The sequence below is a fragment of the Carassius carassius genome, chromosome 2 (assembly GCF_963082965.1).
Source record: "Carassius carassius chromosome 2, fCarCar2.1, whole genome shotgun sequence".
Taxonomy (NCBI): Eukaryota; Metazoa; Chordata; class Actinopteri; order Cypriniformes; family Cyprinidae; genus Carassius; species Carassius carassius.
In genome coordinates, this window is record NC_081756.1 from 46,741,662 (window position 1) to 46,758,966 (window position 17,305).

A 17,305-nucleotide genomic window follows, 5' to 3' on the forward strand; every position below is an offset into this window, starting at 1 on the left:
ATGAAAGCACAGTGATGCAGAAGCTGTTATCATTCTCTTCATCTTTGCCACCTTTTCTTCTCATGAACCCCCAGCCATCTTGACAGATTTATGTGCCAACAGATGGCATTTATATGGGAAGTCTTGAGGTGTGCTGCTTTATGACATGGTTAATGCACTTGCACAAACAACCAGAGGTAGTTGCTCTTTTTCCTCTACTTCTCCCTCTATCTTTTTATTTCGTCATCTCTCTGATTTCTGTTTTCCTGATCCAAACACACATTACGTCAGTAACCTGTCTATAAATTTATTTTCAAACTATTTTCGGGAATATTTTTCATGACCACATCCTTAAACTGATAGTTCAAACTAAATTCCCACTAGTTAAAGGAATGTCCCTTTTACGGAATCGCTCTTTTTCTTTCTTCATCATTCTACGTAAATCACTAAACGTAAAGCACAAGCCTGATTCGGCATACAAAACAACAGTGGCCATGACTAAATTTATCATTATGCCAATGCAATGAGCTGTGAAAAGAAAGCATGCACTGCCAAAGAAACTTCTGTTGCACCAACCAAACACCATCTGGGCATACAATGTACGAAGGGTCATAAACTAAGGACCATTATTGCCTTTACATTACATTACATAAATTGCATTACATAGTATTACATAAATATGCACTGTTCAGTTAAAGGCAGCCATGATGAATGTGCACAGATACAAACACTAATCATATACGGGTGGGTTCTCTCGTCTGTTTCTGGCAGTGTGTGAATTACACAGGGACCTCTGAACGAATTATTACTTCAAGCTTACAGAACTGATCCCCATGGTAATCTTAAAATGCCACGCAAAGAGCGTAACACAGACTGACCTGGGTGTCATATGATACCATAATTAAAAGAACCCTCACTCAAGTTAATCTATTAGAGGGATGGGGATTAGGGAACGGTATTAAATCTGGCACTTTCATAGCGCTGGCTATTCAGCAGGTGTCAAGGTGTTTTGCTCTTCGGTGTAATTTCTGGGCATTTTCTAATTCAACAGCACCGTAAAAATGACTTCTCACACTGCTGTCATGATAGCACAAACCCCAAAGGAAATGTATTTTATTACTTCAGAGTCCCATCTGGCTTTACAATGACTTGTAATCAGTTAATCTGGTGTGATCGTCAGTAAAGACATATGAGTATGAAGGGTTTAAGGTAGTCTATAGAAGAGCAGACACATTATAAGAGAATGTAAACTAACGCTCATCAGAGAGTTCCAACAAAGAACTTTCCCTCAGCACCCAATCGCAAATCTGAAAAGAGGGTTTCGGCTAAAAATCATTCTGTAGCTTTCTTTAGTTTTGCATTAAACAGTGCTGGATTTTGCCTCAGGTTAGTAAGCACAAGCTCATGCATTACATACAGAGATAAATTAAGCCTTTAGTCTTGCATAAGAGGCTATGAAGGTGACCTCACATGACTCTTAACTGACATCTTCAATAAAGGGAATCAAGAGCTTTACTAAACAGCTATTACATAATCCACATTTGAGCAAAAACACCAAACACAGGGTTATATTGTACTCTCAGGCTAAATCATATCTTTACACTGAGGGCCATTACACCTTGCAGTAAGTGAATACCAAATGGCCTATTCACCAAGACACATTGTGAGAGGGAAAGGACCGCCATTTTGTTTTTATTGACCTGGAATGATTAATCTCTGCATGGGGCATACAGAAATAATTACCTGCATGATTTATGCTGAGAGAAAGAAAGTGGGAAAGGGGAGGACTGCTGAAGTGTAGTGTTTCAGCCCCAGCTGACACACACTCAATTTGAGTTTAATTACTTTGGGTCATCAAACATGTGTAAAAAAAATAAATAAAATAAAAAAATATTATCAGTAAACAGATTTTACAAAGGAAATTAGCTTATTGTCTCTAATCATATTGCCAGACTGACTTCAAAAAACAAAAAAAAACCTAATAATAATATTAATAATAAATAATAAATAAAAGAATCCAGATAATATCGGCAAAAAGAAATTGCTTGGTAAAACCAATTAAAACAGTAATAATGTCACAACTGTTTATCTCTGATGTATTGAAGCAGCGAGCTGCCCAGTCAAAAAGCATTAGAGTCTAAATGAGAAAGAGAGAATATTAACTCTTAAAAGGCGAAGAGTGAAACTTTCCAATAAATCAGCCAAAGAATGAAAAAAGCAATCAATGAAGGACTGTGTAAAATTCTGACCATGTTCCATCAGTTCACCTTGAAACTTTCGCTTTAATTAAACTATCAAATTAGGCTTGCAGGAGACTTTTCCCTTGGCCAAAGAAATGTTATATTTACTAGTGAATCATAAAAAAAAAAATGGTGATTCAAATATTGATGACTCTACAAGACAAAAAAAAAGTGAAAAAAGAAAAAAAGTGGGAGCTTTTGTGCCATTCATCTCTCTGTTTTAAGTACAATTTTCATTTCATTTTCTTTTTATTATCATTATTATTATTATTATTTTTTTTTTTTTTTTTACGAAATAAACCATGTGTTTGTTTACCTGGGGTTCCACAGATCTCCACACTCAATGTGCGTTCAGTGATTTTGTTCTCAAACGGAGATCCCTTGTGGTCACTGTAACACAAAGAGGAAAAAAAAATCATAATAATCTGAGAACAGGGATGAAGTGCTGAAAGTGCTTGTGTGAGCTAAAAAATGGAGATGAAATTAACAAAAGGCCTCATCAGTGGTGTTTTTTTTTTTTTTTTTTTTTATTTTGTCTGCTCTACAAAAGTTGTGTAAAAACACTCTCACTTACTTTGGAGACTCTGGGGTCAAAGGAAGTGGCAAGATGGTTGGTTTGGCTGCAGAACACAAAGGAGCATGGATAATTAATTTACTAATTCACACTGTGCCCAATATATTTCAGGTCCACATCTACAACTAAATATCTTAGACTCAATGAGTGACAGCAATGGTGTTGCAGGTCCAACCCTGCACTTAAAGGACGGATGACTCTCCAGCCAGACATAAATTTTGGGTAAAACCAATAGTTGGACTAAATTGACCCCATTAATTTGTCTTTATCTGACTGCATACTTTGTGAGGCAGGATGAAGTGATGGCATGTGTTCAGTTTCCCAGCCCATCATACAAGGTCCACCACATTCCAACAGTCAGAATGAGTAGAAAATGTAAAACAGACTATGACATGAAAAAAAAAAAAATACACAAAAACACAGAACTAGTGTTTCATATAGCTAAAGTTAACTCTAACAAGAAGATATTTTGCGTGCAATTGAAACCAAAGCAGAGGAAGAAAGAAGAGTCGAGGAAGCGTGTGCAGTTGCCTGAGGCTGCGACCGTCTCCAACTGCAGCTAGGGAGTACCTTTCAGTTAAACAGCTATATTAAGGCAGCCTGAGAAAGAAGCTTTTCAACACAGATCTGAGTTTGAAATTGGGCGACGCGATAGTTTAAATTGTTGCAGGCATTCCCCGTCTTTCATTTATAATTAATCTACAGACAAGGGTTTATGCCGATTCAGAGGTTAATGCTTTGGAACTGCATCAGTTTTTGCTCCCAAGTAAATGTTAGGTTTGTGTTAGCACTGTGGTTAGTGTGTGGTCAAATTGGGAAGCATTTAAAGGAAGAGAGGCAAAGGAGAGAGGGCAGGGATGCAGTAATGATTACCTAACATTGGTGGGACTTGGTCATCAAGGTGCTTGCGGAGTGCCTGTTTTTGTGAGTTGGAGGGCGTGCTCTCTGGAACTAAAGAGACTGGGAACATTGGGCTTGGCAGGCCCTGTGAGAATGACATAGGGCTGCCTATGACATCATCAAAACATCCTCCCCAGCTTGGCCCACTAGATTATGCAAGCTGTCTCCTGTCACCTGTTCTGGCATGCTTAACCAGCTCTCTAGGTCTAATTTAAGCTCTGCTGAACACTCAAGATCGCTCTGGTCAGCCACACTAAATGCCTGCTCGTTTAAGCTAGGTGCCTTTCTAGGGTGCTCACTACTAGCTTGCTCTAATTTTCTGTGGCTCTCTTGGACTCTAGAAGCTGTGTCAGGTAGGTCTCGCCTTTTATTCTGGGGGACACTGGGCAACTGCAGGTGAGCCCGGTAACGGGCTGGCCTGGGCCTGGAGGTGAGCAGCTGACTGAGCATGGGGTACTCTAGCTCTTGCCTCCTTTTCCTAATGGTCACTGTTACGTGCCTATTAGCACAGCCAGCCTCAGCCAAGCCACCTACCTCAAGGCAATGACCACAGCTGCCTGCATGACCCATCTCTCTAGGCGGGAGAGAGTAAGAGTGCATATACCTAATAAAGTGGGCAGCGGCCAAGCTGCCTGAGTCAACACCTGGCTGCAGGCCTGGCTGCCTCCCCTCTTCGCCGGAGCAGGAATGGTCACAGCCGCCTCTGTGGGACAGCCCAAAGGGTGCGGAGTTCTCCCCTTGAGTACATCGCCGCCACTTCCCCGCCCCCTCACCAGCCACACTACATGTGCCGGCTGCCTGGCTCTCACCTCGCTGGGCCTGCACTGCCAGCTGCTGCTGCTGCTGCTGCTGCGATGATGGGGAGGCAGAGGATGTCTTCTTTTTAGAGGCGGTGGAAGAGGAGCAGGATGACAGGGAGGAGAAAGAGGAGGTAGACGAGGATGAAGGAGAGGAAGATGATGAGCAGGAGGATGTGCAAGCCCCTCCCCTGTCCTTGCCGCAACCTGTCCAGGTGCTCTTGGCTTCCCTGGCTTTGGTCTGGAAGGCCTCGTCGCTAGAGGTGAGGTACTTGAGCAGCTCAGTGCAAGGGTGTCTCACAGACCGGTTGGGACAGGCCCCTCGTGGTTTGGTATTCCAGGGGTTTTCTGTCTAAAGAACAGAAATCAGAGAGAGAAAGGGAGTAGAATGAGCATGGGATGTAACAGGGGACATTGGTAACATAAGGAGATTTGAACATGGGGTTAGCGCAGAGGTGGTTTAGTCTCCCAAAAGACAACGTGAGTGTGCTTTGCCCATCATCTTAATTACGAGGTCTTGGGGCAGCTCCAGAAAGATCTGCACACAGGCAGCAGGAGGAAGAGGCGGTGGTGTCCTCTGGGACCCTGCCATGTGCAGTGCTCCAGAAACAGATGAGTCAAAGTCATTATGGAAAATTAACTCCACAAAGAGAGTGGCGCATGTGCATGAGCATGTTTGAGTGGAGAGGAGAGAGACGTTCACCTAAAAAATAACTACAAATTTTTCTTCTAGTTCACAACATGACTGAGCCTGTGGAAACAAATCATTGTTTTTTGCTAATTCTATCAAGACATCTTAGCGTTTTCTTTTTTTCATGCAAATGAGATTGTGCCATTCAGAAGTCCTGAACGTCATCAAGGATAAGGTAACTTTAGATGAGACAGCCACAACACCTCCATCACACACAAAACTTAATCAAGCTTTAGCTCCCTGGAGGGAGCAGACTATTTGTATAATTTATCAGAAAGGAAAAATTACATGGAACTAGCAGATGAGCTCACACACCAGGCCTTTGATGCAAGAATTGCAGCGAGCAGCTACCTTGGCAACAGCAGGTGTTGGTCTGATCCGTAGGTTGCTGGCTGCATGGTTCTGTGCCTTGCCACCTGGGTATTGATTATAGCTGAGCTGGGAGTTAACAGGCGCCAGGAGGAGCTTCTTCAGCTACAAACACATCAGAGAAACAGATCACAGGGATTACAGCTAGAATTTAAAACAAAATGCAAATAATGCAAACAATCTCCAAACAACACTTACATTTGCATCGCATTTATGCATTTGGCAGATGCTTTATTCAAAGTGACTTACATTGCATCCAAGGTATACAGTTTATCATTGCATGCATTTCCTGGGAATCAAACCCATGACATTGGCATTGTTAGCACTCTTTGCTGTTTGTGGATATGGTCTCTTGTAAGCTAATTTTTGCCCGCATTGTTTCATAGGATTCTCTCTGTAAGTTTACAAACTCATTTGTTTGATGACAGTAGTATCATGTTGAAATAAATAAATAAATAAATAAAAAAAAAATAATATATGACTATTTCTATGCTTCAACATTAAACTTTAATTATTTAATTTTGCAGGCTATGAATAAGATATATTAGAGTGATAGTGTTGAAGAATGTCAAGCAGAGCAGGTGCAACACCTTTTCTGTGATGCTCAGAATGTTATAGAGCCCGGTGTTAACGTTAATGTACTAATATTCAACAAAATAAATGCAAGGTGGCTTTCAACTTTTGCCGTTTACTGATGGTTTATTAAACAAAATGCTAATTAAAATAGTATACTTCATTAAATCTAATTCTTTCAGCATATTTTTCATTACTTCAGCTTGACAGTGTTCCATTTTGCAGTAATCAACAATGCAATTAGCACCTTGGGAACACTGATCTAATTAGATTTGCTGTTTCAAGAGCACTGTGGCAATGTTTTTGTGCTCAGACATCAATAGGAGCCAGAGCTGCTGTCTGGCAAGTCTGTACCCATTTTTGGTGACAGGCGTGCAGCATCCCCTTATCTGGTGATAGTGAAGACCAGACAGAGGGAGCAAAGTGAAACACAGTGGGATTAAGAAAGAGCTAAGGAAGGAAACTGAATGAGAGGGCCATGCTTCATGGCAAAATAGGATTGGGCACAAGGAACGCATGGACTGGGAGGGTCTCTTACCAGGGAAGGCTCCTCTGGCTCTGGGGTGCATGGTGAGCCGTCTGGGGTGGAAGGACAGCTCTGATCACTGGCATTGGTCACGTCCCCATCTGCCAGGGCCTCGAACGAAGGCAACCCGTCTTCATCCACTGGGATACTGTCCAGGGTTTCTGTGAGCACTGCCAGCAAGTTGGCCTCATTTTCCTCATCTATCTTCTTAAGGGGTGAAAACAAATGGGGAAAGAGAAAGAACAGTGTCAGAAAATAGGACATTTTAGTTTGGAGTAGTAGTACATTTAGTCTGTTTTCAGGCTGGGTGGAGCAGTGCTCCATAATCGCTAATAGAGGATAAATTTTATTTATTATTATTATTATTTTATTTTATTTTTGCAGCATATACTTTTTTTTTTTTTTTTTTTTTTTTTTTTTACTACAAATTATCTTTCTAATACAAATTGCCTAAGCCACATGAGTCAGCACTGTCAGTCACACATTAAACATGCAGCTTACTGGACCAAAATAATATCTCCCATAAGAAACCCATTAACTGAGCTGACACATAGCAACTACCCAGGGAAGTAGTGACAAAGAGGTAAGAAACAATAAGAGGGAAGTTAAGTTCTTCCAATCCCTAACTCAGATGTCTCAAATGGCTCATCAACCAAATTCAAGCTGGCAATCCACAGATAAGGAGCCTTATTGTGAACTGAAATAGATGCAGTTTTTTTTTGAGCATATGAAGTGTGATTACAGAATCAAATGCTAAATGCTAAACTCTTTGATGTTCCCGTCTCTGTCTCTTCTGCAGATGGTAACGCAGGAGGGGCACTATCTATGGAGCGGTGGCTGTGGAAAAGTCGCAGGCACTGGAAGATCCAGCACCAAAGCCCACGGGACTTAGAAATTGCAGAAGATAAACACCAAAATTGCTGGGGGACATGGTGCATGCAAACCAACAAGAACAAATCATTGTATGCACACCATAGGATTAGTATCGCTTGCTGATAGCATTCGGGCATGATAGTGGTGGCTGCAGGGGGGCTGTCCTCTTTAGATAGAAGTGTTGCATTGCTTAGCCTCCGGTCCCATGTGCAACGATCACCCCAATTGATCCCTTTTCTATTAATAGTTTCTCTCGACTTCACACTATCATGTTCATTTGCTCACAGGAGCTGCTTTTGAGACATCAGAACAAGGCCATTTTACTTATCTCACTCCATTTAAGAGATTGCAGTACTGATAGTGCTAACGTTTGATTAGCCACTGACAGGAAGGAAAATGCTAAGCCCAGCTTCGTTGAGTTCATAATACCCTCCTTGGGACATGTTTTCTAATTCTGTACTGGAATTGATAACAGTGCATATTTCCGAGAGATAACAAAACATTCGCAGGGGCACCTGAGTTCTGACGTAAAGCGGCTAGAAAGAAATCACAGCATGTGACTTAATCTGGTTGGCTAATAATGCCCTTTCTGTGAGCTGTGCTTTTGCTGTCTCCCTGCAATTTGTCTTCTGCAACTTCATAAAAACCCAGGCAGCCACTAAAACAGAGGGCAATAACAATAAGCATTTCCTTCAAGCTGATTATAATCTTGCTTATTTAGGATAACTTCCCAAAGAAATTCATCGTTTGATTTCTAGAGGAAAGCTTTTATTCATTTGGTGATTTTATTTTCGGAAACAGTTCAGCATGCACCCAAATAAGGACAAACGGTTAGTAAAACTACTCATTACAAGTGTGAACTCACAGTCAGACCTTTTCTAGCATGACAGAATGTACTCCAAGGTTAATACAACAATCAAAAGTTCTGCCAAAAACGGCACTCCTCTTTCAACATTGGTTATCTCTCGGTATTCTACTAAACAGACCCAATAACCTTTGTCCTCCATTCAGGCACATAATTCAAAGCGTAACCAACCAACACTAGCAAAGTACATCCAGCCCAGTACCAGAGTGACTGGATTTTCCAGGCAACCTTTGGAACCGTGTCCGCAGCCATCGATTGCCTCTAAAGAGAAACGGTCTGGGTAAGAAGAAAAGAAAAATAGATAGGACCTTTCCATTCCACTTAATGGACCCCACTGAATTAAACAGATCTTAACAATCGTGGGCTAATTGTGGGATCACAATATATTAACCTGCTATAATTCTAAAGGTTGCCATTCATGGCTGTTTTACCACAAATGCTTCAATTAGCCATAAAACACACTGACAAGCTCTCGGCAGTCACTCTCTATCTAGCTCCCCTTCCTCCCCCAGTACTTCAGAGGCGCACCAGCCTTCACCAGTCATTCATTATAAGGTACGCTCTTTTGTTATCAGACAGGCTTTGAAATTGTCCTTGCTTTAACTCTTTTGTTGTGTTCTGCCTAAGCCATTGTATTCCTGTCCTTTTCTTTTACTCCAATTTTGCGGCTAGAAAAAATCGGTCTGATATTTTTTGAAGATCTGAGCGAATACCCCACAGGTAACGAAAAAATATAAAAATAGTAAATTGTGAGTTTCGTATTTTGATCGTGTCTGTGGCCTAGCATCTCCACTGTATCGAAGAGTGAAAACTCTGCAGTAATAAAACCTAGAAAGTCACTTACTCAGAGTGCATTTAACAACCAAAGTCTTGCACCATCGACATAGAAGACATTAAATGACCTAGAATGTGTGGGAAAAGGTTAAAGTGAAGATCGATATGTTTTTCTTTCTCTTTTTGTTCTCTCTGAAACCAAAACAGAGTTTTTTTTCATCTGACAGGAAAAAAAAGGATTAATTTTGACTGTTCACAGCTCTAAAATGGTTTTGCTCCATTCATTATTTGTCTATAATTTTACTTCTAGCTGTGACACAAGCAAAGTTTGTACACCATTCAGAATTGAATTGAGCATGTCTTTTAAATTTAAATACAACTCCTGAATTTGAATAGAAACTGCAGAATTGTAATTAAGAAAAACTGTAAATTTTAACTTGAAAAGCAAGTTGTCTAGGACAAAGCCTCATCTGAAAATTCAGAAACATTCAGAAACATGAAGGTTTATAGGACACACGCACAGAGCGACAGGTGGTTTCTCATTAGTATATTGTGTCATTAGTATCTGATTCCATAACAAACAAATCCAAGTAATATTCTACACTGTGCAGTCTGTGCCTGGTCATGGTATTCTGGGTGGGAAGAGAGAGAATACATGTCAACAAATACATTTTAGATCATGTCACAGTATACGTACATGGCACAGCAGTCATATATCATACTCAAAAATAGGATTCTGCGAGTGGAATCACCAGCACTATTTCAAACCCCATTTCCCTCGCAAATGATCCTGCAAGCTGGGCACCGAGGCATGCCTGCTCCAGAGGCAATGATCACGGAGAGACAGAGTATGGCAAAGATTAACTTTTCATAGCCCAAACCAACATTACCACCCCCCTGACTCTGTCTGGACCAGAAGCTTGAACAGGCAGCAATCAAACTCATCAGCAACAAGTACAAGTTGTTTTTGTATGCAAATAACCAGATTAATGCATAATGAAGAGGGAGATTAAAATATAATACTGATAAATTAATATGTGCTTGTAAGTGCCCCACCCAAAAAACAAACAAACAAAAAAAATCTACCTAGAAATAATTGCTCTCTTGCACAAAGTGAAAAAGCTGAAAGTGAAAAATAAAAGGCTAGCAGCAAACTGACATGATCTAAATGGATGCACTGAACATAGAGAGAGACAGAGGAGTTTGCATGCTGTTTTTTAGCTGTGTTGCAACAGATGGCCCACAGCTCTCTTTCTAATGCAATTAGAATAAACTTCGTTTTCGGTGCTCAGACATATTGATGCACTGCTTATTTTAGAAACTCACCCAATAATGCTGACACTAGGGTGCTCGGATTCCTAAAGAGCTGGAGTCTAAATATTTTAATGCAGCGGAGAAAAGAAAAACATACATCGTTATTCCTTTCTGGAACGTGCATGAAAGCAGAACTTCGCTTAAGTCTGAGGTGGCAAATCTGCGGAGGTAGGCAAACTTTTGTGAAAATAAACATATTCAGGATGGTGATCATGCTATGATGTGCTAGAAAATACAAGTAAGGAGGAGGAGGCAGATGAAAGTAAAAGAGCCCAGTGCAGCAGGAACTGCCATATATGTGGACACAAGAAAACATGGACATATAAAGCCAGTATTTAAACGTGTAAAGTCACCCTTTTCTCTTGTTAAAAGTGCTTTGTTATCCTCCAGATCCCCCTCTGACCTTTCAGCTGCTGGCAGGCTTATGAGCAGAACACTGGCGGGGGCGGCCCATCATTTGTCACCCTGATTTCAGCAGTGGAACACATCATCATCGGCACTGCACCATACTCGCAGAGGAGCAACAACAAAGGAGAAAGACGAAACTACAGTACTTTTTTAATAATACATGTGTTAACTGCACAAGGGTCAGTTGCGTCTGTATGAAGGCAAAGGGCAAAAAAGTGCTTACAGACTGCATGACCACATGCGTGTAAATTTTTTCGCAAGCAACTGCTCTCAGACGAGTTTCCATGAGGAACGAGTGAGGTTACAGCCTCCAATATCAAAAAAATTATTGTAATTGAAACCATCAAATGTGTGTGGAAATACAGTCAATTTGATTTGGCTGCAAAAGGTCATGCTATTCAATTTACACTCAATGCTGAGTACAGTAGCCAGCAAAACACATGAAAGCAAATGATCTTATCAGAACCCACAGTATTGCTTTCACCCCACTGGATAAAAGCTATTGGCTGATTACTAAATAAATGCATTAACTTTTACCTTGACTTCCATCTCCTGTAGGTGAGGGAAGATCAACCAGACCTTGACTTTGTGAGACGATTATTTCCATTATGCTTTTTTTCCCTTCTCCTTTTGAGTCTCTCTCTCTCTCTCTCTCTCTCTCTCTATATATATATATATATATACACACACACACACACACACACACATGATAAAGAGCCTTTTTTCACTTTCATCTACATCTTTTTAAAATCTAATAGTGACAGTGATGCATGACTCTCAACGTATGCTCACACTTAATATTATTGATGAATATCATGGAAATGCAGGATGAATTATAGATGTAAGGAGGAATGAGACTGTCTGCAACTGGAAAACTGATCCTCAATCAAAACTTTGGGAATATATGTTACATCATTTCATTTTACCTAGCAGACAGAGCTATTGAAAATGCTCATGCAAGTCTGAGCATGCAACAAATTTATCTCCCGCAATGCACCCAATCAGCTCATTCTTCGTTGCAGAAAAGTAGCATTTTGTTTGTTAATTTACCTCCTCCATAAAATCATGCAGTGTGACGCCACTAAGCTACATCCGAAACATTCTGTACCCTGCAGTGCATAAACCCTAAAAGAGCCAGCGTTCCTGGAATTCAGAGATCCAAACTCCCCCTCCCTGCCACGCTGAAGTATTAAATAATCCAGGAATCGCCTGTACCGGGACTCACTTTCTCTCCCGGCCAAGAGTTGAGCCAGACGCCTGGGGCTTATTGGCTTAGCGTTTCCGGCCAGGTTAGAAAGAGACAGGTCCTAAAAGGCTCTTAGAAGAGATTAACGTCCAAGACTAAAAATAGCCTACAACTGGTGACACGCTTTTCAAAATGTGAAAAATACTGTACCGTCTGTGCGCCTCTGTGTGTTTGGATGCTCGCACACGTCAATGCAGTCAATAATGTTATGTTCAAAGCATGAACATACAAGCATTATATAAGCCATCATTAAATCCTTGAGTAGTACTGGTTGTACTGTTCATGTTAAATTATTTACAACAACTCAGATCAAATTTGGTCTCATGTGTGACACCACCTGTGGTGCTTCAGTTCTGGGTAGTGGATGTCAGCTGACACTGAACTGGCAGAACACAGTGTGTCCCAGAGCAAAGGAAGCTAAACCTTGTTACAGCCATTTGAACAGTACCAACATGCCACACAAAACATGCGATATATGTGTTAAGGTCAAATCTTAAGGTAAAGACAAGATTGAAGAAATTAGATAATATTTGTAAGCAGATATAAAATCTTGGTAAAGAATTATCGGTCCCAATTTATATTAAGTATGGAAGCATATGGGTAACAATTTTCAATTTGGAATGTAATATGCAAAATGACAATGCAATATGTAAAATGGCAATGCATTTCTGTATTTACATTTACATTTTCCAATACATTTGTGCAAAGTTTTGTGCAAAATGAAAATGAAAATTAAATTACATAATTTTCATTTGCCATTTCATACACCAGTTTTAATATGTAAAATGAATACTAATTTTAACGCTTTATAAGTTGCAAAATTAAAATGAAAATGTATTACAGAAATGATTAGATATGTATAACATGTTCAAGCAAAAACTGTGGCAAAATTATAATTTAAATGCTATTTTTCTTAAATGCATTAACACTCACAGTCAAGACAACGTTTGCATTTTCATTCAATGTACCGCAATGAATGTAGCAAAATTCAATGTGCACATTGAAAATGCATTCCGAGCTGATCACGTGTCCGCAATCACTGCGTGAACAAGGCGGGGCTTGCAGAAGGTCAAGAGACTCAATACTCAAGAAGAGGATTCAAGTGAGAGAACATGGACAAGACAGTTGGTTCATGTACGTTTTGATCATTTCGGTTTATGGCTTCAATATTTCATTCGCACTTGTGGGCGGCGCTGAAGAGCTCCTTTCATCTGATTGGTCGAATCGCTCCACCTTCAGCTCGGTCTTTTCATTCTTTCAGACAGAATAAGAGTCAGTGCGAGTGAAGCACTGTAATGTCTGAAACCACCGCTCACTGTTAACTACTATGTACTTACGTTTGAATTTGGTTGGAATTTGAATTACGTTATTTTTTTATGTAAGTGCATAGTCGTTAAGGCCACTTAAGATAAAGTGGGATCTAATTATCTATAACATAATGATGACAGCCAGAATTGTTGTGGCTGTAACATGGTACAGCATCAGATAATACTTTTTTGTATTTCTTATACAAAGGAATTTACCTGGTACTTCAAAGAATAGCATGGTATCAGTTCACTCCGAGTGACCACATTGTGTTTGTAGTGTAAATGCTAATCTACCCTCATATGCCTCAGACAACAGTAAAAGGCCACGTACTCATCTGCCAATCAAGCATTGCTCTAAACAAGGTTAATTTCATATTCGACTCTGTCTGTGGTTAAATTGAGATATATTTAGAGAGGAAGAGTTTGCTGACTTTTCTGTGCTTTTTGCACTTTATCAACACGCATTTGTGATGAGTGTGATTAGTGATGCACGGAAAGTTCGGGAACCGAAAAATATTTGAAGGAAACATCAAAATATTTTATTTTAGGTTTTGCTGAAATAGTTTTAGAGTGCCAAAGCCTTTAAGTTAGCTAATAGATTTTCAGTTTTCTTTTTCCCCCCTAAATGAAAAAAAAAAAAAATGTTTTTTGTGATTCACCTAAATTATTTTTTTTTTTTACCGAAATCCTATTTTTTATTTTTTATTTTTTCTAAATAACCCCTAACCCTAAAATCAAAACCAAAAATCAAAGTTTTTTTTAGTAATCAATTAAATGACTGATGGAAATTGTGTGCACAAACTAGATGCTGATACAGTAAAAACATGCCATTGGATGAATGCTAATTTTACTTTACAGCTTCGGTCAATGATTTCAGCCCTCAAAAACTGATTTTTAGCATGCTGAAATTTTGAATGCATCAGTACTAACAAACAAACAAGGTCTTTTACTTCAATAAATACCAATAACAGGCACATAAATGAATTATAATATTCTTTCCTACTCTTTCTCTAGCACAGACTTCAAATCCCCATGGTAACAAATTCTACCAATTCTACTCTCTCCCCTGCAGGGGTGTTAAATTGGTTCTGTGATGAGCATCAGGTGGCAAAGTATGAAGATCAGCTGAGGCTACATGCCCCCAAAGAAAGATCTCACATGCAACCATCGCTTTAGGCAGCAAGGGATGGCAAAGCAAGCATGAAGGAATAACAAAATGGCTGTGTGGACAGAGAAAGATGACAGAGGCATAGAAATGAATACAGGACAGGAAACCAGAGCCTGAGAAAGAAGCAAAATGCAAGAGTTCGCAAGCAAGCTGAGCAACAAGCTTTATGTTAACTTACTTCTCCAAACATGCCCTGCGGGGACAATTTTCAAACTACAAGTGATGTTACCCTCCGTCTTCTTTCCCTCACTCCCTTGCTTTTTTCTGCTCGCTTCATTGCAAAGTGAACATATTTTGTTATGCCCGCTGGATTTCAGACTCTCTTTACGGTAGTTTGACAAGCTTCACAGCCAAAACTTCAGAGGTTCCCTATAAATGACAGTGCTCTGTCACATTTCGAGGCTTTTGCAACTAAGAGGGCACCCTGGTATGGCTGTGAAATTGCCCAACTCCTTTTGATGCGCTGCATATGAGAAACAGACTTTAAAATTGTGACGAAACAGCTCTAAGCAATTATCTGCACTGACCAATGGCGGCACCAATGCTACTATTCTCATGGACAAAAATAAATAAATACTACCTATTTACTACATAGGTGTCTAGTCCTGTTCCTGGCGGGCAACTAATCTGCAGTGCTCAGCTCCAACCCTAATTAAACACACCGTAACTAGCTAATCAAGGTCGTCAGGATTACTGTAACCCTCCAGGCAGATGTGTTGGAGGAGGTTGGAGCTAAACTCTGCAGGAAGGAGGTCCTCTGGGACCAGGATGGAGTCGTGACATACAGCTAAATATACCTTCAGCTCATGCAACATGAGAGATAAAACCAAGAAAATTCACTTAAGCATTCAGGTTCACTCTGAAGCAACAGAATAGCTAAATAATTTAGGTTTCAGGTGGATAAACATAATACAGCAACCATTAATGACAAAAACAATATTGCTATTCCTAACTAATCCTAAAACTATTACAATCATTTGTTGGTAGCTGAAAAAATAAAATGAAAATATTAATTGTGATAGTACCCGCAGATAATGCAAAATACGAAAAGCTATTCAAAAATGAAAACTAAAAATATCCAAATAAAAGCTGATTCAAAATATTAATGAATACTAGTGATAAATAAGACTTGACAAAAAAATGACAGCAGCAGCTTTAAGGATGCTTTTGATGCCTGACAACATGAAAACTGTCTGCACTTTGAGATGCATAGCCAGGAGAAAAGTCAAAGTATCGAGTGTGTGTGCATGTGCAAGTGCGTGTGAATGTTCACTTGAGGAAATCACATTATACAGCACAAAATGATAATATGCTTGGCCCAGCTGAACTTGTGCAGCTAAACTGATGGTGTGTTTTCAAATGTCAGCATAAATTAGCAAATTAAAAATGAGATGCCATCAGCAGTTACCGTTAACACCATGTGCGTGTGTCTCGGTGTGGATGTGCTCTTGAACGTTTTTCTGTCTTCTGCGAGACCTACAGTACATTTGGCCGATTTGATCTCGATTACTCTTTGACTGTTTGATAGACTTACCAATTACTAGAAGAGCAGGAAGCAAATAGGACCTGTTTACATGGATGGGTTTATGTGTAAGTGTGAATGCGTGTACTTGAGTGTGTGAGTGATTTATTTCAGCAATTTTTCACACTTAGATATCAGACCCACACTTTGGCTAACTGCAGCCACCTTCCAAAGCACAGCCAGTGCTTTTACTCCATGAACAAGTTGTAACTCCAAACACTCGCTGGCAGCAGAGTTTCATTTTTGGATATAAACATCACACAACCCGACCGAACAGCCCTGGGTGACCTAATACAGTACAGTCTTTAGCAGCAAGTTATTTTGACTAGGTGTCAAGTGCCCTTAAAATTAAAGGCTCCGGCAATCACTTGGAGTCAGGGAGTGTTCCATTCCACACATTGTCCATGTAGTGGAGAGAACAGCAAGAACTCTAGCCTGGATTCAGAGCTAAAGGCCATCCAAAAGACAGCATGTTACACTCCGGTCACCTGTTTATCAAGTGAGAGAGTGATCAGGACTACATCAGGACTAGACCTCTGCTTAAAATCTCTATGCCATGTTATAGGCTCCTAACTGCTGGAGTTTAGGGCAGAATTACACTGAATTGATGGCTGAAAATTCAAAGTTATTTTGCAAACAAAAACATGTTAAAATATGAATATTACACAATTAACACAAAACTTGCTAATCTAGCCAACACAATGCCAACACAACACAACACAAAGTGGAAACTGTTATATTCTTCTTCAATTCTGCTATCTTTGCTCCTTCACTAACATAGTGTTTTGAATATGGTATCGTAGTAATGCCATGTTTGGACAATGGTGGACCTTAAAGTGTGTAGTATAACTTAATAGAAATATGTTTATATATATATAAAAAATCAATAATAAAAACAACATAGGCTTACTGGAAATACGTGCCTCTACATTAATTTTTTGGACCCTTTAGATCAAGGTGAGGATGTAGATTTAGTTATAATAAACTAAAACAGCACTGGTGAGTTCTGGACTGATTTGTCCACTGGGAAATGCTACCATTTCCATGCCACCATAGAGTGTAAACGTAAAAATAGCATTCATTTTCTCCATAGTGGAATTTATTTTAAATGATAATTAAAAGCCATTAATAAGACACCTACTGTGAGTTATGAGGCTTTTAATCAATGGCACGTTTTTG

General features: G+C 39.8%; 1 protein-coding gene across 1 annotated transcript in view; it reads right to left on the reverse strand.

The window, feature by feature from the left end:
• The window catches only part of LOC132110841 (peroxisome proliferator-activated receptor gamma coactivator 1-alpha-like), a 45,923-nt gene that overhangs the window by 21,648 nt on the left and 6,970 nt on the right, over positions 1 to 17,305 (reverse strand). Inside the window, 6 exon segments of the mRNA XM_059517852.1 lie at positions 2,536 to 2,609; positions 2,794 to 2,839; positions 3,667 to 3,819; positions 3,822 to 4,842; positions 5,533 to 5,655; positions 6,662 to 6,856. Coding sequence (XP_059373835.1) covers positions 2,536 to 2,609; positions 2,794 to 2,839; positions 3,667 to 3,819; positions 3,822 to 4,842; positions 5,533 to 5,655; positions 6,662 to 6,856 — 1,612 coding nt within the window.